The sequence below is a fragment of the Panthera leo genome, chromosome C1 (assembly GCF_018350215.1).
Source record: "Panthera leo isolate Ple1 chromosome C1, P.leo_Ple1_pat1.1, whole genome shotgun sequence".
NCBI classification, from domain to species: Eukaryota; Metazoa; Chordata; class Mammalia; order Carnivora; family Felidae; genus Panthera; species Panthera leo.
Window position 1 is genome coordinate 109,976,638 of NC_056686.1, and position 25,930 is coordinate 110,002,567.

Sequence of the window (25,930 nt, forward strand, 5' to 3'; positions counted from 1 at the left end):
ATCTTTCAGTAACCAATTTCAAAGAAATAGATATTTGTGATTTACCCAATAAAGAATTCAAAAAAGTTGTTTAAAGGGAAATTCAATTACCTACAAGAAAACACAGGAAGATAATTCAACAACAACAAAAAACCACAAACAAAATCACAAGTTTAGCAAGAAGAGAGAGAAATCAGGGGCAGTCGGTTAAGCGTCCGACTTCAGCTCAGGTCATGATCTCACGGTCCGTGAGTTCGAGCCCCATGTCGGGCTCTGTGCTGACAGCTCAGAGCCTGGAGCCTGCTTTGGATTCTGTGTCTCCCTCTCTCTCTGACCCTCCCCCATTCATGCTCTGTCTCTGTCTCAAAAATAAATAAAAATAAAAATAAATAAATAAAATTTAAAAAAAAAGGAGAGAGAAATCATAAAAAAAGAACCAAACAGATACACTTTAGCCAAAGAATACAACAAATGAAAGGAAAAATGAAATACCATTAATATCAGAATAGATCAGTGCTCGCTTCGGCAGCACATATACTAAAATTGGAACGATGCAGAGATTAGCATGGCCCCTACACAAGGATGACACTCAAATTTGTGACGCATTCCAGATTTTTCTGAGATACCACCTCACACCAGTCAGAGTAGTTTAAATGAACAAATCAGGAGACTACAGATGCTGGTGAGGATGTGGAGAAACAGGAACCCTTTGCACTATTGGTGGAAATGCAAACTGGTGCAGCCACTCTGGAAAACAGTGTGGAGGTTCCTCAAAAAATTAAAAATAGATCTACCCTATGACCCAGCAATAGCACTGCTAGGAATTTACCCAAGGGATACAGGAACGCTGATGCAAAGAGGCACATGTACCCCAATGTTTATAGCAGCACTTTCAACAATAGCCAAATTATGGAAAGAGTCTAAATGTCCATCAACTGGTGAATGGATAAAGAAGATGTGGTTTATATACATAACAGAATATTACCTGGCAATGAGAAAGAATGAAATCATGTCATTTGCAGCAACATGGATGGAACTGGAAAGTATTATGCTGAATAAAATAACTCAGTCAGAGGACAGATACCATGTTTTCACTCATATGTGGAACTTGAGAAACTTAACAGAAGACCATGGGGGAAGGGAAGGGAAAAAATAGTTACAGAGAGGGAGGCAAACCATAAGAGACTCTTAAATACAGAGAACAAACTGAGGGTAGATGGAGGAGTGGGGGGTTGGGGGAGAGGGGAAAATGGGTGATGGGCATCGAGGACAGCAGTTGTTGGGATGAGCACTGGGTGTTATATGTAAGCCAATTTGACAATAAATTCTATTCATAATTAAAATAAATAAATAAAATTTAAGCAAAAAAAACCAAAAACAGTATCAGACTAGATCAGGGGTACCTGGGTGGTTCAGTCAATTAAGCGTCCAACGCTTGATTTCAGCTCAGGTCATGATCTCATGGCTCGTGAGTTCAAGCCCCACATTGGGCTCTGTGCTGACAGCTCAGAGCAAAAAGCCTGCTTCGGATTCTCTGTCTCCCTCTCTGCCTCTCCCCTGCTCAGGCTCTATCCCTCTCTCAAAAATAAACAAACATTAAGAAAAAAGCTTTAAAAAAAAAAAAAAAAGCTTATTTAAAGAAATAATGGCTGAGAACTCCCCAAATCTAGGGAAAGATTTGATCAAGTTCATGACGCTTATAGGTCACCAAATAAAATCAACTTAAAGAAATCCTCTGCAAGATACATCATAATGATAAAACTGTCAAAAATCAAAGACAAAGATAGAATCTTGAAAGCAGCAAAAGAAAACACGCTTCCCTTACCAGGGAAGGCTCAGAGCAGATTTCTCAAAAGAAACCTTCCCAACCACAAAAGAGTGGGATGATATCAAAGTGCTGAAAGATAAATACTGCTAACCAAGAACACACTACCTGGCAGAGTTATCCTTTAGAAATGAAGGAGAGGTAAAGACTTTTCCAAACAAACAGAAGTTGAGATACTTCAGCACCACTAAACCTGTCTTACAAGACATGGTGAAAGGAGTTAAGCTGAAATGAAAGATGATTAACTAGTGACATAAAAACACACAAAAATATACAACACTCAGTTGGTTAAGCGTCTGACTTTGGCCCAGGTCATGATCCCACAGTTAGTGAGTTCGAGCTCCACATTGGGCTCTCTGCTGTCAGCAAGAAGCCTGCTTCAGATCCCCTGCCTCACTCTCTCTCTGCCTCTCTCCCCTGCTCACGCTCACGTTCTCTCTCTCAAAAACAAACAAACCAAAAAGAATATTCTAATAACCGCTGGGTTAACCACTTAATAACTGTAATATAAAAGTTAAAGGGCAAAAGTATTAAGAATAACGATAGCTATAATACTTGGTTAAGGAATACACAACATAAAAAGAGATAAACTGTGGCATCAAAAACAGAAACCAGGAGGGGTGCCTGGGTGGCTGTCAGCTGAGCAACCAATTCCTGATTTTGGCTCAGAAAATGATTTCACAGTTCACGAGATCGAGTCCCACATGGGGTTCCTCACTAAGCGTGGTGCCTACTTGGGATTCTCTCTTTCCCTCTGTCTCTGCCCCTCCCCCACCTCTCTAAAAAAAAATAAACTTAAAAAAAAATCAAATGGGGAAGGAGTAAAAAAGGGTAGAGTCTTCGTATGCAATCAAAGTTGTTACCTGCATAAAACAGACACTATATCTATAAGATGTTTTACGTAAGCCTCATAGTTCTTGCTAAATAGTGTTTTGTTCAATCCCCCTAAAACCTGGAACAACTTAGAATAGATCTCTTAACTAAACTCAACTAACCGAGTTAATAGCAACAAATACTAGCTAATAAAGCACGCTGACCTCTAACTCTAGTGAGCTACTCTCTAGAATGCACACACTTTTCTCCCCTCATTTGGGCTAAATGTTTACCAAAGATCAGATATATCTGTTCCCAAGCCAAATATTTTTCTCAGTTAGATAAAATCATTTAATATTATGCAACCAATAAAATATGATTACAAAAAGAAAAAGCTGGTCTCCTCAAGAAAACAAATCAAATGACTAGAAATTCAAAAAGATGACAGGCTAAAAATAAGTGATGCTAAACTAGATGTGGGTAAGACTACTATAAAAGACTTGGGAGGGAGATTATAAAAATCTAGAAGAATTCTGTACCCAGATGAAAAAGAAAGTATAAACAATTCATTATGAGTACAGTTTCTAAAAGGATCACAACTCAGATCTCCAAACAAAAGAACCAAAGGCCTTGTCAAAAGTAAAAAAAAAAAAAAAGTTGGTAAATAAATACACTTTTATTGTTTTAAATCAAAACATCTCAGGGGTGCCTGGGTGGCTCAGTCAGTTAAGTGTCCAACTTTGGCTCAGGTCATGATCTCACAGTTCGTGGGTTCGAGCCCTGCATTGGGCTCTGTGCTGACAGCTCAGAGCCTGGAGTCTGCTTCAGATTCTGTCTCCCTCTCTTTCTGCCCCTCCCCTGCTCACTCTTTCTCTCTCTCTGTCAAAAATAAATAAACATTAAAAAAAAATTTTTTTTAAATAAAACATCTCAGAAATGTATTTTGATTTCTTGCCTGAACATTTATTTTCAATAAACCGACTACCTTGTTTCTGCTTGCGATAAAGGTCCTTTTACTGTATTTCATGTCTCACAAGAAATAGTATTATTTTTAAATAAAAATTTAAAATATTTCCCTATATCTTTATTACCACACTTTGCCATTCTGTTTATTGTATTCCTAAATATATTTTTATCTTTAGCCTAAACAACTAAATAAATGATACACATCAATAGGATAGATACATCATAACCTGCTAAGCATGCATCATATATTTCTAATAGCTTTTATGTGGAACATATATCACAAAGTACTACCACTGCACTGCGAAAAAGAAATTTGTTTTTCAATTTAATAGTTAACATGCCAGCTAAAAATCAATGATATCTTTACAAAATTGAAATATAACCTTCATTTGCAAACACAGACAAGTGACCTGGTTTTTAAACTGTTAAATGAGAAGTACCTAAATACTTTTACTACCTTTTTTAATTACAATTCCCCCCAAAAAAGAGATAAGGAAAATATAGCAGTGTGGTCCAATGAGAAGTGCCAAAGCAGTTCTTACCTTCCGATTCTGATCATAAGCAGAGTCAATCCCCAAAATGCTATTCACTTCGACATACGGATATTTCTTTTCCAGGACACTGACCACATGTTCAACTTTTACTTTTTCTCCAGTCCTTACTTTGTTATAGATCTGAAGAAAGAAAAACCGGGTAACCCCCACACTTTTAAATCCAAATTTCAGAATGTTTATTACAAAAGATTTCTGAATATAGAGAAACATGGCTACTTTTCTTAAAAGGTCATATGGAACATATTAGCAATCCCTTTTTCATATACATCTTTAAGATGCCTTCTCATATTAGAAACTATATATTCTTAAAATGATCCAATCAGTTCATACATAAAGGCCCAAATGTAGAGTGGCTCAGCTGGTTAAGCAACCGACTTTGGCTCAGGTCATGATCTCATACTTTGTGAGTTCGAGCCCCACATTGGACTCTGTGCTGACAGCTCAGAGCCTGGAGCCTGCTCTGGATTCTGTATCTCCCTCTCCTTCTCTGCCCCTCCCCACTCATGCTCTGTGTCTCTCTCTCTCAAAATTAAATACACATTAAAAAAAATTTTAATGTGTTAATTTTTTTTTAATCTGAATACCTTTACATAATCCTTGAAATAAGAACTTATGGCCATCATGTTTAGGGGGATAAGTTATAAAATACATGCAGCAAATATCCTTGTTTTTAAAAAGCAGATATAAAACAAGTAACAACACAACTATGTCTTTATACATATAGTTAAACACCTAGAAGGATACAAGACCACCTTTTAATAGTGGTTGCCTTTAAGGAACAGGATTAGAGAGGGGAGAGAGAGAAATTTTAAATCGATTCACTTTAATAATATTTTCAAAAATTTTTTACAATGAACATAAAATTTTTGTTGTTGTTGCAATTAAAAATAAACAAAAAGAAATAAAAACTCATATTATCCTTTCCTTCATAGACACAGATATTGGCGGGAGGTGGGAGGCACAATTTTAAAAAACAGACGTTAAAACACATCCTCAACAACTTCTGAACTTCTTTCTTTCGTTCTTTCGTTCTTTCTTTCTTTCTTTCTCTGTAGCCCCACTGCTAAGCACCCCTCGCTATCACTTCTCAGAGATCCCAACAACAGCCCACCAACCAGTATCCCTGCCACTTTCTCTATCCTTGGTCAGACCCATGGTACATACATGCACCAGAACGTTTTTTATCTGGAGTTTAATCCTCTGCAATCTGGACACTCATGGCCTGGCCTGGCAGCCTCAATGGCTAGGTTCCTCTTTCAGCTCTGCTCAAGCCCCAGGGAATTGACAACAGGGAATTACTACCTTCGATTTGCAGCCATCATTCAACTCACTCCTGTTTTCCCTCCTGCACTCAGCTAGGACCACTTCCCACTCCACAACCAGGACATCCCTAGTGGAGGGAGTTCTGGTGTTGCTAGGGTGAGCTATGCTTAAACCATCTGCATGGTCGTGTCCCCCACCACACCGTAAGGGCTTTAAAGACAGGGGTGAAGTCTTACACTTCTCTGTATCCCTTGCAGCTAGTACCAGGCCTGGGAAATGGTGAGTCTTCAATAGATGATAGTCAAATAAATATATGAACATTTTAATAAAAAATGCTCTGGACTGAATCTCTAAACAACAAACATAAAAAATAGCATGTTGACATCATGTTTATAGGTTAAAAAAAAGTGAAATGCTTTAAAGATGGTTTTCTAATAATTACCACTAACCTATAAGCAAAACAATTGTTACTTGTAAGTTTTTTATATATTCAAAACCAGGAAAAAAAATGAGAGTTCCTTGTTTGAACTTGAGCAATTATCTTAAGTATATATAAAAATCAGGGCATTTCAGAGTTTCCAAGATAAAAAAAAAAAAAAAATGGAGAAAATAGACAGTTAGAATTTATGATTTGAATATTAAATTATCATAAAGAACTTAGAGGGGAAAAGCAAACATTTTTTTAAACAAGCAAAGAACATCACATTTACCAAAAAAAATTAGTGACTTCAAATTACCAAAAGTCAGAAGACTAAGATACCTTAGTAGGGCTCCTAAGGAATCTATCTTAGTTGAAACCACAGCAGTCTATTATGAACACTGGTGAATCAGTAAAGGCAACTCCTTAAATATAAAATATGAAGTTTGCAAGAATAATTTATCATACTTCTTCTCTTCACAGAAATATAAAATCCTCTTAATTCATACTATTTCTTAGACGAAGTTAGATTAAGAAAATTATTCGCCATTTTGATTGAAAACATACATGTATCAGAGTCTGGAAGGCATGATAATCGTCCACTTCTTGGGCAACATAATTATACGCTCTCAGAATAGCCACTCCAGCATCTTGCATCCCATCAACATCTTCAGAGTCATTAACCACAAAGATTAAACCAATTCTGGGGAAGAGGGGGAAGGGCAAAAAGAAGAAAAAGAAACTTATCTCAAAAATGCAACTGGTTAAAAGGAATGGCATCTCTGATTCTCATTCACATACTGCAGCTTCCTCCAATGAAAACCTCCTCTACTGAAAAGCACGGTTCACATCCTACTCTAACATGGCGGGTAAAGGCACTCATCACTTGCAGAATAAAAGCAGGTTCCCAAAGGTGACTTAGACTGTTCAACTGTTAAAGCACACTGTTCTCACATGGTGAAATGAGGCCTTCACTGATGTGAAGGGTTTTGCTAGTTTTAGATGGAGACTTTATGGTTTTTAAAGAAAAATCAGAGGAAATAAATGTTTTCAGAATGTGAAAATCTATATAAAAAGGGGGGAGTGGATTTTGAGATTTAACATAGACAATATGAAAAATGTGAAAATGTTTACTATTATCCATCGGCAAAAAGCTACAACCAAGGTTCATGTTTATCACAATTTAAATTTTAGATTAAAGGAAAGAACCACAAAAAGATACATTACACATCTACAAAGTGGCCAAAAATAAAATAAGATTAAAAATAAACCCAAAAGCCTTTCACTGGCCCATACAGAAGTCATAGCCTACATACTGGAGCAAAACCAACAGAAGTGAGAACAGACAGTCTATTAACAAAGGGTGCTGGAAAAACTGGACACATTCACAGTGCAAAAACACAAATCTATACAGAGACCTTATACCTCTCACAAAAAATTAACTCAAAATGGACCATAAACATGAATGTAAAACACAGAACTACAAAATTCCTAGAAAAGAACACAGAAAACTTAGGTGATCTTAAGTGGGCAATGACTTACTAGAACTAACAGCAAAGACAGGATCCATGACAAAAAAAAAAAATGGGGGAGCTAAACTTCATTGAAATTAAGAACTTCTGCCCTGTGAAAGAAACTGTGAAAGAAGAGAATGAAGACAAGCCACAGACAGAAAACCTGTGAGAAACACATATCTGACAAAGGACAGATATCCAAAATATACAAAGAACTCTTCACACTCCACAATAAAAAGTTGAAAACCAGGCAAAAGATCGGAATTGGCACCTCAGCAAACAAGGCACAGAGTTGGCAAATAAGCATAAAAAAAGACACCTGACATCATGTCATTCGGGAATTTCAGAATAAAATCACAATGAGATACCACTACACACCTATTAGAAAAGCTAACACCCAAAACATTGACAACGCCAAATTCTGGAGAGAATGTAGAGCTCATTATAGGAACTCTTATTCATTGCTGGTAAGAACGCAAAGTAGCACAACCACTTTGGAAGACAGCGTGGCAATTTCTTATAAAATGAAATATACTTTTTACCCTAAGATAAAGCAATCACGCCCCTTGGTATTTACCCAAATGAGCTGAAAGCTTATATCCACACAAAAACCTGCACACAGATGTCTATAGCAGTTTTCTTCATTAATGCCCAAACATGGAAGCAATCAGGATGTCTGTCAATAGATGAATGGATTAAAAAAACAAACAAAACTATAGTACATCTACATAATGGAATATTATTTGGCAATAAAAATAAATGATCTAGGGGTGCCTGGGTAGCTCGGTTGGTTGAGTGGCTGACTCTTGATTTCAGCTTTAGTCATGACCTCACGATCATAAGATCAAGCCCTGAGTCAGGCTCCACGCTGGGCATGGAGCCTGCTTAAGATTCTTTCCCCCTCTCTTTATCCCTCCCCCACTTCTGCTTTTTCTCTCTCTCAAAATAAATAAACATTTAAAAAAGAAAGAAAGAATCAAGCTACAAAAAGACATGAACAAACCTTATAATCATACTGCTAAATGAAAAAAAAAGCCAATCTAATAAAGTTACCTACATCATGAGTCTGGGAAAGGCAAAATAATGGAGACAGTAAAAAAAAAAACCAGTGGTTGCCAGTGCCTGAGAGGGAAGAACAAACAGGTAGGGCACAGGAGACTTGGAGGGCAATGAAACTATTTTGTATGATTATGTGATTGTGGAAACATGTCATCACACACTTGTCAAACCCATGGAATATACAATGCAAACAATGAACCCTAATGTAAGCTATGAACTTTAGTTAATAATAATGTATTAATACCAGTTAATTAGCTAACACTGCTCTAAAAAATACAAAGTCTATTAAAAAGAGAAAAAGGTAAAGCCTAAAAACAGAAGAAGAAAATACACATATCAAACATTCTGCTCTCCTGAGGTATGTGGACAGCGTGTGTATATGTAGATGGCAGTGGCAAGAGAGTTTGTTTATAGATGAATATCGTTTTTGTTTTTTAAAATCTCACTTGTAACAGAAATCACATGAGGATTGACCTGTTAATTCTTATGAAAACAAAAATAAGGGCTAAGTATCTCCTCACAAAGGAATTCCCCTTTCCAAGTTTCCAATTTCTAGAAAGGGCATCAGAGTTTTTCTGTTAGCTAGGCCCTAAAATGCAGACTTCTGTTTCTCTCAGGCCCAGTTTCTCATCAAGTACCACTAGGGAGTCTCCCAGATTTGTCCTCTCCTCTCCTCAGACCCTGTCAATGCCCTGGTATACCACATCAACACAGACAAAGACTAAAACAACAGCCACTCTGCCTTGGGTCTCTCCACCAACTAAGCAAGCATGCTTCCCTACTACCTATGAGTTAAGTGACTTCTCACCTACCTTTGCAACGTGAAGACCTCATTCCCTCTTCTTGTCCCTCAATGCAATTCAATAAATATTTACTTAATGCCCACTGTGTACATGGGCCAACTTCTTTTATTTCCCTTTTAACCAAAATACACCTCTGTCTGTAATCTAGTAGTTTAGTCCTCCATCAAACCAGGGGGTATTCATGTTTTACATGAAAAATCTCACTAAACAAAAATCTCTGCTTTTCCATCAAAAAACCCCTCTATTTTCTTCAAAGCCTAACTGAAATCCGACTGTTCCATGAAACCTTTGTCCCTCCCAAATGTCTTAGTTCATAATCATTTGTTTCCCTGAAATCCTAAAGCACTTATGACCAGGACACAACCTAGCACCTGATCAAATATCTTCTTAAAGAGTCTGGAAGTACGCACGGTATTTTTTTCAAGAAGGTAGGAATATAGCTTAGATACTATCCACAGCATTTAGCTCAGTGCTGCGTACAGAACACACAACATTTGTTAGCTAGACTTTTCTTCTCTATTTTCATGTCCTCTAAGAATTCAAATTTTTGTCAGCACATAAAATTCCCAGACATTATTTGGAATGTAAGTGAAAATATCTTAGCATGTATATGTAAAAGCCTTAAAAAACTGGTCTTAAAAAGCACAGTGAAAAACCCACCCATTCAAGTACCCTGTTGGTAGATTTGGCAACACAAGTGAAATAAATGTGTCTGCATCTACAAAAGGCTGTATGCACATTTAGTTCTTGTCAGTCTAACAAAAGTTATTGGCAAAACTCTTTATCTCCACCGAAAGGGGAAATAGGCCCTGTCATGTGGACACTTACCTAGGAAAACTCCCTTCCACTGGGAAGCAAGATGAGACCACAAATTATTTTTACATGAGCTATTAAGAATTCAATGGTATAAGCCTTTATTCACTGAGAATGAAATTTTCTGCCTCAAAAGATACTGCTTCATACTAAGCAAAGATATAGAGGTCATTAATGATCTATTAATTATCCATGGCACCAGACTTGCATTTAAAAATGACAAACGAAACCTCAGCTAATTAGATATATATCATTCAATCAATACCAGTGTTACCTTAGTGGTATATGATTACTGAGGAACATCTCAGCTGTGTTAATCAACTCTGCTGTGGTCTCATGAGCAGGATCAACTATGAAAACCTGTGAAGGGGAAAGGGGGAAAGGAACATATGAAATGAAATTTATTCAAATGTAACAGGGCCAATGAAAATGCCATTACTCTTTGCACTTGAAGGTAATCTTTTTCAGTTACTCTTGAACCACATAAAAGAGGAGGTACACAATAGCAGTTTCCCTCCTTTATGTTCAAAGAATTCAGTACTAAATTCTCACGGTGTTCTGCTAATAGCATGGGAACTGTGTTCCAGATTCCTAACACCCATACTTCTACTACACCTAACAAAACCCAAGTTTTAGCAACTCTCCTACCTTAGAAAATGGAGATTACCTCTTTTTGTGTATTCAATTGTAAGCATCTCTGAATTAAGAATTCATTTAGAACTTAACTTTTAAATCCCAATACTAGCTATTATGTATTAAGGTCTCATGATGTGCTTCAAATCCATGTATAATCTCATTTAATAAAGTTCAGATATATGGGTAAGAGAAACAGAATGAAATTTTGACTGAGAAGGAAAAAAGTGGCTTCAAGAGTCAGGCAAGTACAGAGGATAGTTTCGCTTACAAGGTCTGGTGAAGGAGACCCCTAATCTCTTTAAGAGCAGATGATGGCAAAGGAAGAAATAAGAGGAAAAAAAGAGGGCAAACTAAGAAACCTCTTCTCTCTCTTGAAAGCAGTGAAATAAAGAAAAACAAGTAGGAGCTCACAGATTTGTTTAAGGAAATAAACTGAACTATCAAATTTTAGAGATTAAGACATTAAAGGAAAAGAGTAGCAACATATTCATCTTCTGGGTAAAACTATCATAAAACTAATATAACACAACCTAAACTTTCAGGTTAAGGTAACATTTCCTTACACCCTGATGGAGGCAGTAATGCTACTGTGACGTCTCACAGCCCTATATGTGATAAATACATTTAAAAACCCTTTCAGATGGGGCGCCTGGGTGGCTTGGTCAGTTAAGCGTCCGACTTCGGGACTTCGGCTCAGGTCATGATCTCACGGCCCGTAAGTTCGAGCCCCGCGTCGGGCTCTGTGCTGACCGCTCGGAGCCTGCAGCCTGTTTCAGATTCTGTGTCTCCCTCTGTCTCTGCCCCTCCCCTGTTCATGCTCTGTCTCTCTCTGTCTCAAAAATAAAAAAAAAATTAAAAAAATAAACCTTTCAGATTGAATATGGAGTTAGAAGAACATATTTAGTTGTCATAGTGGTGATAGAAGCAGCTAGTATAGGAGAGAAGTGAACAGTCTATATGGCTGAAAGGTAGGGGAGAAGTGGGAGAAGTCAAGGGAGAAACAGAGCTTATGGCTACACAATGAGTTTTACTCACCATGTTATGCAAGTTTTTCCTGATCTGCCGGATAACCCCAGGAAAGGTGGGTCGAAGCAATTCTTGTAGACTAGAAGGCCATGAATTATATCTGCTGTCAACCTCCAGGTTGTTGATCCACTAGGGAGGAAAAAAACAAAACAAAACACGGTGCATACACTTTAGTCGCCATTAGTGAAAAGTGCTAGAACTGTCCGTAAGACTTGAAATGATTTTAAGAAGAATCACATGGAAAGCACCATTTTCAAAATTACAAAGATCAAGTATAAAAATGAGTGACTAAAGCACAAGCCACAGAATAAAAGATATTTGCAACCTACAAAACCAATAAAAGGACTAGGGTCAAGACAATGTACAGAAATCTAACATAACAATAAAAAAAGGCCCCCAACATATGAGAAATGAAAATCAGTCATGGAGATGAAGAAATTTACAGAGGAAATTCAAAAGAGCAATTAATACAAGGAAAGGAGTACATCTTCACCAATAATCTGAGAAACAGAAACTAAAACCACAGTCAAATTTCACACTCATTAAACTGAGAAAAAGTTTAAAGTTTGTCAATATCCAAGAATAGGCAAGGGTATAGAGTAATGGGAGCTCTGACCCAACACTGGTGCTTGGAACAGTCACTTTAGGGAAAACAAGGTAATAAAGTAAGACTTTATTACTACCCTACCACTAAGTACTCCAGTTCTATGCATCTACTCCAAATAAATTCTCACATATATGCACAAAAAGAGAAATACAAGAAGATATTGTACTGCTTATCACAGCAACAAAATCGGGCACAACCTAATTCCATAAAGGGAGCAGTCAGTAAACAGTATGTACCATTTCTATAAAAAGGGCAAGGAGGGAAACTACGGGTATGTTACTTTGTTCGTGTAAATAGAGTATTTAAGGAAAGATACACAAGTAATTGATAATGCCTGTTACTTCTAGGGACAAAAACTGAACAGCTGGGTGATGAGACTTTTCAATACATACCCTTTTGTATGTCTGAATTTTAAACTGTGACTGTATGAAAGATTTTTTTTAATAAGCAAAATATAAAACATGAGAAGATAAACAACCTTTTTGGATCAACCTACATAAGTCTGACAAAACTACTGAGTAACAAAAGGACAAAGAATACTGCCATGGCATCTTCAAAATTTCAAGACATACAGTAGGAAATGCATACGTACTTCTGAAGAGGAATTACTTGCAGGGAGAAAACGGTGAACTGGGAAGAGAGCTAAAGAGGACTTGGATGGAAACATTGTTTTCTTCCAAGAAAACAAGATTTGACACAAAATGATTAAATGTTAAGGCAGAGAAAGTATGGGATGGGCCATATTGCTGTTACTTACATTCATCTCTTTACTCTTTGTAATTACAAATGTTTTTAACAGGAAAACAAATGACATAACAATATTTATCAAAATAACACCTACATTACCCAGAGAGAACTCAAATAATGATCATCTTTATTTGACATAATTTTCTTTGGAAAAATTTTCCCTATGATAAATGCTGTATAGAAACCAAGAAAAAAGGATAGGAGGGCCAAGGATGGGTCAGGCAGGATGGGCCAGGCACATTGCTAATATTAATTGTGCTTTGACCACAAGTGCCCAGGACAGCTCTATTCCCCTCATTCTCTTTTATACACAAGGAGACATCAATACAGCAGATATAAATCTATATAAATCCTTCACATACAAAATAAAGTTCTTTTTTTTTTAGTTTATTTATTTATTTATTTTTTTTTTAATTTAGAGAGAAAGGGAGAAAGAGTGTGTGCACATGCACGCGGGGGAGGGGCAGAGACAGGAAGAGAGAGAAATCGAAGCAGGCTCTGCATTGTCAGAGCAGAGCCCAATGCGGTGATCGAATCCACAAACCGTGAGACAATTACCTGAGCCTAAATCAAGAGCCTAACACTTAACCTGCCTGAGCCACCCAGGCTCCCCAGTAATCAAAGTTCTTTTAAAGGATATTAGCCAGGGTACCTGGGTGGCTCAGTCAGTTAAGCTTCTGACTCTTGGTTTCAGTTCAGGTCATGGTCTCATGGGTTTGTGAGCTCGAGCCCCACATCGGGCTTTGCACTATCAGTTCAGAGCCTGCTTGGGATTCTCTCTCTACTTCTTTATCCTTCCATTGCTTGTGCACGTGCTCTCTCTCTCTCTCTCTCAGGATAAATAAACTTTAAAAAAAATGTTTAAAAAAAAGATAATAGCCAAAGAATGATATTCTACACAAAATTACACAAGACTTGGATGCAACTGAGAAAATACAAATTCAGCATTCTTTTTTCCCCAAGAGATGTTCAGCTGAATCCTAGGGGGATACAAAACTGGAAAAATCACTGTCTTAACCACATTAAATATAATAATTCAACTTTTAGAGCATTTAAGAGACTACTTTGGGGAGCCTGGGTGGCTCAGTCAGTTAAGTGTCCAACTTCAGCTCAGGTCATGATCTCACAGTTCGTGGGTTCGACCCAGGCATCAGGCTCTGTGCTGGCAGCTCGGAGCCTGGAGCCTGCTTCGGATTCTGTGTCTCCATCTCTCTCTGCCCCTCCCCTGCTCATGCTCTGTCTCTCAACAATAAATAAATGTTAAAAAAAAAAAAAAAAAAGAGAGACTATTATATACACATGGTCCCATATAAGCAGTTGCTGTACATCACTGTTTGATGCCAATAAAGGAGATGATAGAAATAACTTACCTCTCACAAAAGACAAATGAGAAAGACGTAATAAAATGTCTGCCCAGAATGCCCTTGGACACTCAAACAGAATACCTACTGAAATAGCAGGACTCCTGATGTCTACAGCATAGTCAGCTTCAGAGGGCTGGATGTTCAGTTTCAAAACATTATGCAGAGAAAGACCTTCTATTCCCAATCTATGCAGACCTTCCATTACCCGAGCTTCATTCCTCAACACATCAAACAGACTGGAGAATGGGGGAAAGTAGGTATTTAGTAGAAAAAGCTTCAAAAAAAAAAAAAAACCTCACCATGAAAAAACTATCCATTCAAACTCAATGCCCTGTTCAAACCAGTCAAGAAATCAAAAAAGGGAGCTCTTCCCCTTGCTTCATCTTGTCAAAATACATCAAACAAAGTACACAGGACTTGCTTCTTGGTGCATGTTTATTTATACTTATCCATGTATATACCAGGCATAAAATTATCTCTAAATATAAACACACAATTTGAGGATGAAATAATCATCTGTATTTTACATTGCATATTTTTTAAAAACACTACAGTAACCTCTCTGTATTTCTTACAACTGCACATAAATCTACAGTTATCTCATAATTAAAAATCTATTTTAAAAAAATACATTATATAGATTTAACATAAATTTCAACATCAGTGTCAATTTACAAGGTGCACACACATATGACCACAGTATAAGGTCTAGAGGAATTTATACCCAAGTAGAGGTTTCTGAGGGAAGGTAGAAAAGATGGGGAGGAGGAAGAAACAAGAAGCAAAGATGAAGACGTTACTTTTCTTAGTTCTTTTATCTGGGTATTATTTAAAACTGTTTAAATGAGCAAGAACTCAGTTTGTAAATCCTGAAAAATTAAAGAGATATGTGTATATTTTTTATTTAAAAAAAAAACAACATATATGGGCAATCTTTATTTAAAGTTTCCACATCCATTTTACTTTTTACTAGCTCTAAAAAGCAGTATGAGAACATTAACAGTTCAATGAAAATAATTAATGTGAAAAATATCTTACTGTGGGAACTGGCTCTTCTGAAGCATTAGCAATAAAATTTTATTTTTACTATTATGAAACCCAGTGTCAACTGTATCAACCTTAATCCCAAGGACAAAATCTGAATTCTATCTATCCACTCTCCTCCCCCACCCCCCCTGCAAAAAATTCATGAGACCAATTCAGAGCAAGTTAATACTGAGCCACATTTTAACAACACAAAAAGGGTAGATACTCAAATAACATATGTAAGACAGAACACCTTCTGAGACACCAGATGCATAGGCATTTTGAATAAATCTACTTCACACTGTTTCCAGAAGTAAAAGAACCTGCTTGAGCTCTCTCTTTTTTTTATGGTTGAGAGGAAAACTATAGCTCTAAAAGGGCACCCTCAAAAGACTTGGGCCTTAAATGTCCAAGACCTTGAACATACATCAAATGACAGGGTCACCAGGGTAGCTCAGTCTGACTCTTGATTTCAGCTCAGGTCATGATCTCATGGTTTGTGAGTTTGAGCTCTACATCAGTCAATTTGAAGCCTACCTGGGATTATCTCCCTCTCTCCCTCTCTCTGCCCCTCCCTCCCTCCTTCTCTCTCTCTCAAAATAAATACATAAACTTAAAACAAAAATGACAGTGTCATCCTGCCCATCCCAGTCATGAGCCTACCTAAATGCATTCACCTGGTAATAAGCCATCACAATCTGAACATGTTACAAGGAGCTAACACAGTAATTTTTTTTTCTTTTAGTGCTCTCATTTATTTTTGAAAGAGAGACAGAGCAAAAGCGGGGGAGGGGCAGAGAGCAAGAGAGATGGAGACACAGAATCTGAAGCAAACTACAGGCTCCAAGCTGTCAGCACAGAGCCTGACGTGGGGCTCAAACTCACAAGCCATGAGATCATGACCTGAGCCGAAGTCTGACAACCAACTAAGCCACCCAGGCACCCAACAAGAAGCTAACATTATAAAATCTTTTCAGAAAATGAAAAACATTATCCATACCTGAATATATCCTGTGTATCTAAATCAATGTGAAGTCCATTGATGAACAGTGCTGAGTCTCCAGGTTGTAATCCTAAAGTTCCCTTGAAATACTGAAATATTTAAAAAAAAAAAAAAAATTGTTAAGAAGCAAGAAGAGGATGTTTAACAAAAATTTCCACGTTTCTAACTTTATTACATGTACAAATGTTGGCATCCTCCTATTTACTAAAGGAAACCCTAAGGATGGGTTAAGATTTCCTTTTATGTACTCCCACAGATCTTTCATAGCATCTATTTTGTTGTAATGAAACTGCTGGTTGTGATAAAATACACCTCTCCTCCCTCCCTCCTTCCAACTTTGATTAATACAACTGTTTAATGTCAGAGAAGGAGGAGAAGGAAGGAGACTGGTTAAATAAGCCAAGTGCTGAGGATCATTTTTCATAAGAGACTTCTGTTACTCTTGCCTGTTTATGATGCCAAACAAGGTGGTAACAGCAGTCACTAACAGCTGGGCCTCCTGATGAACTCCAAAGACCTAATTTGAAAGGGTTCAAAATCCCACACCTCCCTGAGACCTTCAAACTAACACACATCAAGAAACTGAGTTGCTGCCCCGAGGAAGCACCTATGTGCAAGCTAACTCTCCAAGCGCTGGCCTCCATGGGGCACCTCAACTGCTGCTCCCTGAGGTGGTGGCTGCCATGGCACACAGGTGACTGTGCAGCCCTTCAGACCTGCCCGACCCATCCGACACACTGCTTGGATGTGTCAGCTTCTGTTGACTTCTACCCTTTCCATTTAATTCCTCTTTCCTTGGGAGCCGCTCCACACAGCAAAGGGAAGAAACTACTCAGATACTAGGGATGGAAATTAAACCTTTAGTTCTCATGGGGCTGGGGGAAGAAGGGCAGGGACCAGTGAGCTTCCTTCATGTCCCAGTAGTCTGCAGACTCAGTAAACTTCAAGGTCTAGTATTGCATGGGTAAAGCACAAAACAATGACGAAGCCACAACATTTGCTTCTTTGCCTTGAAGGATTAAATGGCAAGTAAAATAAGGGGAAAATGGAAAGCTGCATCAATTCAGAATTGGAATTTCTTACGTTAGGAAGGAAAAACTCCATGTCCACTCACACCCAGGCCATAAGTACAGCACCCTCTGACTGTAAGAAACACAGATTCTGAGCTGCTAAGCATAACTCATATCCGTTTCAAGATCTGGTAATACAGCAAACTTCACTTTTGAAAATTCATCACACTGAAGATTTAATGTTTGTACACATTTTTACATGTTTTATACTTTTGTATTTTATACTTTAATATTTAATCAAGAAACCCCGAAGTATCTAGGAAGTACTATAGCCTATGTAATCTAATGTTCTGTCCTCTTGGTGGGGGGAGCCCTGAAAGTAAGATAATATTTAATATTGCTATTCTGAAAATCAAAAACAAGGTAAATAAAAAATGTCAATAAGGTTTCTTCAAATTAGTAAATATTGGAGATAAATTTGGTTTACTTATCCCTCAGATCTATTTAACTAATATCTTCTATGTACAGGTTTTAAAAATCTGGGGTAAAGACAGATTGAACACAAGCATTTCTTTCCCTCCTAAAACTCTATTGAAATGACAGTTTTTTAAAAAGGGATTTTTATAGAGTTATAAATCCACAACAACAAAGAGAACAAAAGAGAAAAAGGGCAACTAATTTTGGAAGCTAGAAAGGAGATATGTGAGTAGCAAGAGTTTTAACAACCCTGAGAAAGCTAAAGGCTAGGCTGACAGTGGGGAAAGCCAACAGAAACCACAAGTTACCCTGTGGAACTCCTCGAAAGGCTCAAGAATTGGCAGCACAAAGAACACAGGTAAGAGGGGGTAATTACTAGCCTAAAAAATGAGTTCTGATGTATAGCTTTTTAAAGATAAGTGCCCCCAGACTCCCCGGTTGATTTCATGGAGCAAGGTCCCTCCACTCCAGAAAAATGGAATGCTTTCATTCCCTGTGAAAGAGTGAAAGAATCTGGGAACTCAGGGAAATGAAACACAACTGAGAGCGGGAATCCCATACGGAAAACAGGGGACTGAGTGGAAGCTCCTGAATGTTCTTTCCTACTTGGGTTCTACCACTCCAGCAGCCAGACTTCCCCTTCTAGGTAAGAAAGGATCAGAAGATACTTTTCTGGGGACTGAACAGCTCAAGAGGAAAAGTTTCAGACTGACACACTGGGACAAGCTAGGAAATGGCCATAACAGGATAGCCTACAGTCAAAAAGCCTCAAGGCTTGCCATCGGCTCCTTACTGCTACTGCCTCATTCTCTTCAATATGAGCAGCAATCACCAGACATGTAAGGAAAGCCTCTAACATTAAAGACAAGAAACCAAGACAAAAATAAAGTCAACTTAAGAGGAAACAGATACAAAAGAGAAGAAAACATACATATACACTACTGACACGTTCAAAATGACATGAGAACACCATAAAAAAAAAGGATCAAAGAACAATAACCCTTGGAAATTAAAGATTTGACAACTAAAGGAAAAAATGTCAACAAAGGGGTTGAAAATCCTCCCCTAAAAAGTTTTAAAATAAAACACAAAAGAATTGGAAAATAGGAAAGAAAATACACATTTTTTAAATTAGGCCAAGCTAGTCAAGGAAATGCAACATCTTAAAAATAAAGAATTCCAGGAAAACAAAAGAGAGAAACTAGATGGAAAAAATGCAAGGAAATAAATCAAGAAAACTTCCCAAAACTCTAGGAAATGATTTTCCAGATTCAAAGGGCCCATCAATCACTCAACAGTACAGAGATTTCTTTAAAGGGCATAGCACTGTGAAATTTCAGACTACTAGAGCCAAAAACAACACCCTGAATGATTCTGGAAAGAAAAACTAGATCTCATACCAAGGCTTCAGACTTCTCAATAACCACAACAGAAACCAAAATTCTAAGAAGCAATGCCTTCAAACTGTCACCATTGACCCCTGAACTCAAAACTGACCCACTGAACTCAGGAAATTCCTAAAAGTTTCTGTCAGTCAAGTTCATCTCTTAGAAACTAACAAATTGCTAGAAAAGGAAAAGAAACTATTTGAGGAAATATGACACCTGTGCAAATGAATCAGAAAGTGCTCCACAGCTTCCTCAGCTTCATTACAATGTTAAAGTCCCCTTCTTGGAACTATTCATCCAAGCCCTAATAAAGGAGCCAGCCTACCTCTGTTAAGAGTAGTCATGGTTTTGGAAATTATTCCCTGTGATCTCCCTATTTCTACAAATAAAGATGACCTTGTGAGGCAATTCCTCCTGGTGTGGTCTCTGTCTGTAACTCACCAAGAAGCAACTCACTTTGGTCCAGTAACAAAACTTCTAAAGGACTTCCAATCTAGATTTCTATACTCAGCCAAGCTATCAATAAAAACAGAAGTGGAAAATTGATTTCTCAGAATCTGAAATGCAACTTTTCTCATGAAGAATGATGTACCACACCAAAAAAGGGAGTAACCAAAAACAAAGAATACCAGGAACTCAAGAAATAGGAGATCCAACAAAAGAGATTAAAGCAAGGTCCCAGGATAACTGGTATGCCCTAGACATAAAGAACAACCAGAACATACTGGAGCAGAACAAAAATTAATAAAATCACAACATGAAAATACAGAGAAAGTGGAGGGATGGGGAAGTGCCAGTACAGAGTAGTGGCAGACATGGGGGTGAGGGGCAGTGAAAGAAAGTTAAATGTCATCCTTGTAATGGGAGACCGACACAGAAGACTTGAAACTGGAAAACAAAGCACTAATTTAAGTTTACTATAAAGCTGGGGATAAACATCAAAACAATCAGCTAAGGGTTGAAAATAGATGCTTCTAGCAAGGAGGACAAAACAGGAATTAAGTCCAGGAGCCTGGGTGGCTCAGTTGGTTAAGCACCTGACTCTTGATTATGGCTCAGGTCATGATCCCAGGATCGTGGGATTGAGCCCCACGTCAGGCTCCATGCTGAGCAAGGAGCCTTGCTTAAGATTCTCTCTCTCTCCCTCTCTGCCCCTCTCTCCTGCTCGCTCACATTCTCTCTCCTTCTCTCTCATAGATAGATAGATAGATAGATAGATAGATAGATAGACAGACAAACAGATTAAAAACAGAGAGTAAGTCATGTTAGGGGGATGCTGCTTATCTAAACAAAGTGGTGGCACCATCTGATGTTTCAATTATATTCATATTCAACTTTAAATATTAAAAACATAAAAAAAGATTACAGAAATGAATAAAACACCACTATCTTTGGTAAAAGTTTGTTCAATGTCATTGATGTAACTCAGATTTCCTCATCTTTAAAAATACAATACAAAACAGAAAGACCACTGGGTAATACCTTCTGATTCTCTTCCACTTCGGTTCTAAGTTCTGAACTCACTGCTGTTTTTGTTATTGCTCTAAAGAAATAAAAATGTTATCGATGTTTAGTTAATTTCCCTATATTTGTATGTAAAACAACAAATTCCTTAATACAAAAAAACAAAAAAATCTTCACCTTTACAAATAATACATTTCTCCACTCAGATGTACATATTTTTTCATTACTTCAACATACAACATCACAGAAAAGTAGCAGTAATAGCAGCATTTTAAATCAAGTGCAGTTATTCCAAAGATCTTAGGTTAAATATATGTAACTCTATTCCTATACACAATCTCTACTGCTCACAGACTAAGGGATAATGTTAAACTAAGGTGACAAACTGCTCATGCTACTTAAGCACTTTTGGTGGAGGTGGCATCCTACGTGTATATCTTCAATAGCATACTGACTTAAATGAGATTGTACTATATGATTTATAAGTCTTTCTAAGAAATGGTTGCCAAGACTAACCAAATAAACAAACTTATTTATAAAGCATCTCACATAAGAAGTCAAAATAGCTCATTCAGGGGCGCCTGGGTGGCGCAGTCGGTTGAGCGTCCGACTTCAGCCAGGTCACGATCTCGCGGTCCGTGAGTTCGAGCCCCGCGTCGGGCTCTGGGCTGATGGCTCGGAGCCTGGAGCCTGTTTCCGATTCTTTGTCTCCCTCTCTCACTGCCCCTCCCCCGTTCATGCTCTGTCTCTCTCTGTCCCAAAAATAAATAAAAAACGTTGAAAAAAAAAAAAAATTAAAAAAAAATAGCTCATTCAGTTACTCAAGAAAAACAATGGCAACCATTTAAGTTGTTAGTCTCTAAAAATTTGGCTTTTAAAAAGATTTATGAGATGTGGAGGATATTATACAACTGAAAGCAGTATTTAAAAAGCTGCACTCAAAATCTTACTGTCACCATGAACAAGTCAGCCTATAGAACTCATCTGCCTCATTGACTTTAAATTAGATGATGTATACAAAACTCTTCAGGAAGAAAAACACAGTCGCTGCTAGACCCTATATTAGTTACATCCGCATACATCAGATTTTGTTAACTCATCTAATCCTGACAGGCAGGGATCGTTATTTCCATTTTAATGCTGGGGAAGTGAGGTAATGAGAAGAGAGGTAATTATTTGCAAATGTCACACAGCTAGCAAGGCAGAGCCAAGGACACAACCTACATGGGTCTCCAACCCCACAATGTACGGTACTGCCAACTTCCCAGAAAGATAGCGTCATCAGTGGCATGGTGCTGGTATTAAAACTTTAATTTTCTAAGCATTTTCGTATTTTACTTGTCTCATTTTGCATGTAAACATGAAGATAATTAGGTATATAGTAAAGAGAAGAATGTCTTAGAGCCTTACTCTTCATTACCTGGCTTTGGTAGGAAAATTTTGACTAAGATCCTTCATTACCACCAAAGCTAATTCAGCAGGAGCAGCCAAGATTCGGGCAGCAGTCTGGAAACTGAGATCTGCAACAAGGTCAAGTATAAAGTGTATTAATCTAATGCAATGAGAAATAAGGGGAAAAAAACATTTATTTCTCATTATTTTCTTGGCAATTGAGAATGTTTTAGAATGCAACCATTTCAGAGAGCACCCATGGTTTAATTCTAGGTTTTGTTCAATTCCTAGTGTTTATTGTTACATTGCTTGCTATACTTGCATAAAACACTAGAGATATACTAACACATTTACATTTAGCATAGGATAAATCCATCCCAAATCCTTTTCATTTTTATGAATTTACAATATACCACAAAGTATAGTAAAAGTCTTTAGTAAATTATGCTTAAAAAAAATTTTTGATAAAATAGACCTCTGGGCCAGAAAAACACACATATCCTTCATGTTAATATGTCTTTAACATTTGACAGATACACTATTCAAGAAATGTATATATAAAGAAATAGAAAAACTAAGACAAACATTATAAACTTAAGTATCTGTTCACACAGAGAAAGATCTGGCACTCATTTATATACATACTTCTGCATACTGTTAATCTGTCTACAAAAGGACTTCCTTTCTTTTCTGATTAATCATAATCCCTTTATCGTGAAAATCTGTGGTACCCTGAGAATCAGGCAAATAAATAAAATTAAATTCAAATTCTATTAGTTTTTTAATACCATAAAATTCAGTCAAAAGTAGGCCGGTGATTCCTCTACATATTTGTTACCTTGCAATTGCCAAACTTTTAAAGGAGCCATTTCATTGGTGCTCTCCACAAGATGTTTTCTGAGTTCCTTCAACTGTCCCTTCAGGTCAGGGTGCAGGTCTCTGAAAGAAACATAAAATCAGTCCTTTAACATGTCTTTTCTTTCTCAAAGCACACGTAGAAGTTGGCTCCAACTTTATATTCATGATTTTCCCCTTAGCAATAAGTAAATTCCTACAATAAAGGGAAAATATTAGAGCAGAATTATTTTTCTTAAAAAATAAGTTAATACAGAAAATGACAATCTTTTAAACCATAAAATTTACAGATTAAAAAATGAATCACCACTACAGTGATTCTCTATGTCAGGGAGAGGGAATGCGACTGAGAGTGGGGACAAAGGGGACCCCAAGTCTACCTGTAGTGTTTTACCATTTCTTTCAAGTAAAAGAAGGCATGTGTTGGAAAAAAACTTCATAAATAGTTCTTTGAAACAGAAAAGCATGTACAATTACAACCATCAATTCTGGGTGATGAGCACATGCGTATGTTCTATTATTTTCCACACTTTTCCTCAATCTTTTTAAATTCTCAAAATAAAACTGGAAATACAATGCTGCCAGTCCCAAGATGGATTTCTTTCAGCTACATGCCCATAAATCCTTCCATCACATGAATAATACAACTTAAGTTAACCGAGAGCACTGGGTTTCACTTAGTTTTATCTTGAAATACAGTGCATTCTATTTAAAGCTAGTAAAACAGAAGTTATCAGAGGCAGATATGTATCATTTAGATCAGACAACAGATGGCTTGTTGAGTAATTCTGTTCTTTTAAATGCTAGCAACTAAAAATTTCTTAAATGCCACATACAGAAAGTAAAATATTTACTCAGATCCTTCACCTTCCAACCAATCCATTTCCAACCAGTTACTACGTCTTCTTCATGATGATCATATCCGAAAATGGTCCCATTATTCTAGATAGCTAAACAACTATTCCGAATGTGCAAAACGGAAAACGTCTTTAATATGCTACATACTACCTTTGTGCTCTAAATACATAAGATCATAATGCTATCCAAAAATCAAACATAAAAAACATGAATATGAAAAAATATTCTGGAAAGCTGGGTCCAATAAAAATGAAACCTGACTGCATACTAATGAAGCCAAAATGATGTTAAATACAATGAAACATTCATATGCATGGGATGGACTCAACATGTCCACAGAAATTCAACATGAACAGAGTCATCTTTGCTAACCTGTTAGTCTGGTTAAGTCATTTCACTGGGCCCAATGTTAAAGTTCAAGTACGTGAAACTGGCCTACACATACTTCTTCATGATCTTTCCTTTACAAAAAACAAACAAACAAACAAACAAACAAAAACGAGAAAACGCCACTGTAGATGTCCTAATTAAGATTTCCAGATAAAGCAGAAGTCCGGGCTCTGAACAATTATCAAGGCATAATAGAAATAACTACAACATTTAAAGTAACTACTAAGAAGAATTTTCAGTCATAAATTTCTCTGAAACTTTCATAAAATGGCTATGAAATTTTCTTCAAGAAAACATCTCTATCCTCTTTCATATAAAGTGAAATCTAGGGAGCCTGGATGGCTCAGTTGATTGAACTTCCAACTTTGGCTCAGGTCATGATCTTGCTGTTTTGTGAGTTTGAGCCCCGCGTCAGGCTCTGAGCTGTCAGCAGAGATTTATCTGTGTCTCCCTGCCTCTCTGCCCCTCCCCCACTCTTACTCTGTCTCTCTCAAAAATAAAGATTAAAAAAATAAAGTGAAATCTAATATATATTTCAACTAAACGTGTATAAGATCTACTGCACCTCTTTTGCATTGTTTCAGACTACGTTTAGCTTAAGTAAATAGCTATGACCTTTTAAAGTACTTTGTCGATTTTCTTGGGAAAAACTGGGTGAAAAAATTAGATGTCTCCTTTTATGTGTAACTTTATGTCATCAAATGCAAGGCCCAGAAAACAAAATCAACTAAAGCCATAGGCAGGAAGCCATAATATCATTTAACAATAATGTGCTTCGAAGTATGGAAAGAGCCCAAATGTCCATCGATGGATGAATGGATAAAGAAGATGTGGTACATATATACAATGGAGTATTACTCGGCAATCAAAAAGAATAAAATCTTGCCATCTGCAACTACGTGGATGGTGTCATGCTAAGCGAAATTAGTCAGAGAAAGACAAATATCATGACTTCACTCATATGAAGACTTTAAGTTACAAAACAGATGAATATAAGGGAAGGGAAGCAAAAATAACATAAAAACAGGGAGGGGGATGAAACATAAGAGACTCTTAAATATGGAAAACAAACAGAGTGTTACTGGAGAGGTTGTGGGAGGGAGGGGGCACTAAGGAATCTACTCCTGAAATCATTGTTGTACTATATGCTAACTTGGATATAAATTTTTAAAATAAATAAAATTTAAATAAATTAATTAAATTTAAAAAAACAAAAATGTGCTTCAGATGTCTGGAAATCATGAACTATACAGTAAATTAAGTGGTAATCGCTTCCTATCAGGTTACATATATAAAGAACTACTGAGAGATCTGTAACTCAGACAGTAATGAGAAAGATGATACCTACAATGCAAAGAAGCTTGGAAGTTTAAAAGAATAAGGGCATTTCCCCCAAAAATATACATACCTTAATTTTCCAAAGAGGAATCCCTGAACTTCATCAATAGGATCATTCTCACCAATCACTGTAGCATTTACCTCCGTTCCTATAAAAGCACAAGCAAATACATGTCTAATCATTCAGACAGGAAATAAAAATGTTATTAACCTCATAAAATTTGAATAATGTAAAACAAATTAGAAACACCTGAAATTACAATACTACTTAAAACACTGAATACCTCAATGACCCTTTTGTAGAGTGTTTTTTTTTTAGACAGAATACATGTGTTTTTCAAT

General features: G+C 37.0%; 1 protein-coding gene and 1 non-coding gene across 3 annotated transcripts in view; one reads left to right on the plus strand and one right to left on the minus strand.

Annotated features, from left to right (window-relative positions):
* Positions 1 to 25,930, minus strand: part of UGGT1 (UDP-glucose glycoprotein glucosyltransferase 1) — a 111,267-nt gene that overhangs the window by 64,620 nt on the left and 20,717 nt on the right. For both annotated transcript variants that reach the window (XM_042954058.1, XM_042954057.1), the window contains exons 8-17: positions 25,659 to 25,737; positions 22,986 to 23,086; positions 22,176 to 22,275; positions 20,774 to 20,834; positions 16,414 to 16,505; positions 14,473 to 14,623; positions 11,679 to 11,798; positions 10,282 to 10,367; positions 6,386 to 6,521; positions 4,126 to 4,257 (exon numbers count right to left, since the gene is read on the minus strand). In XM_042954058.1, coding sequence (XP_042809992.1) covers positions 4,126 to 4,257; positions 6,386 to 6,521; positions 10,282 to 10,367; positions 11,679 to 11,798; positions 14,473 to 14,623; positions 16,414 to 16,505; positions 20,774 to 20,834; positions 22,176 to 22,275; positions 22,986 to 23,086; positions 25,659 to 25,737 — 1,058 coding nt within the window. The remainder of the gene's footprint in view (positions 1 to 4,125; positions 4,258 to 6,385; positions 6,522 to 10,281; positions 10,368 to 11,678; positions 11,799 to 14,472; positions 14,624 to 16,413; positions 16,506 to 20,773; positions 20,835 to 22,175; positions 22,276 to 22,985; positions 23,087 to 25,658; positions 25,738 to 25,930) is intronic.
* On the plus strand, positions 493 to 596 carry LOC122228941. The gene has a single exon (XR_006206826.1). It is a non-coding gene; the product is annotated as a U6 spliceosomal RNA (small nuclear RNA).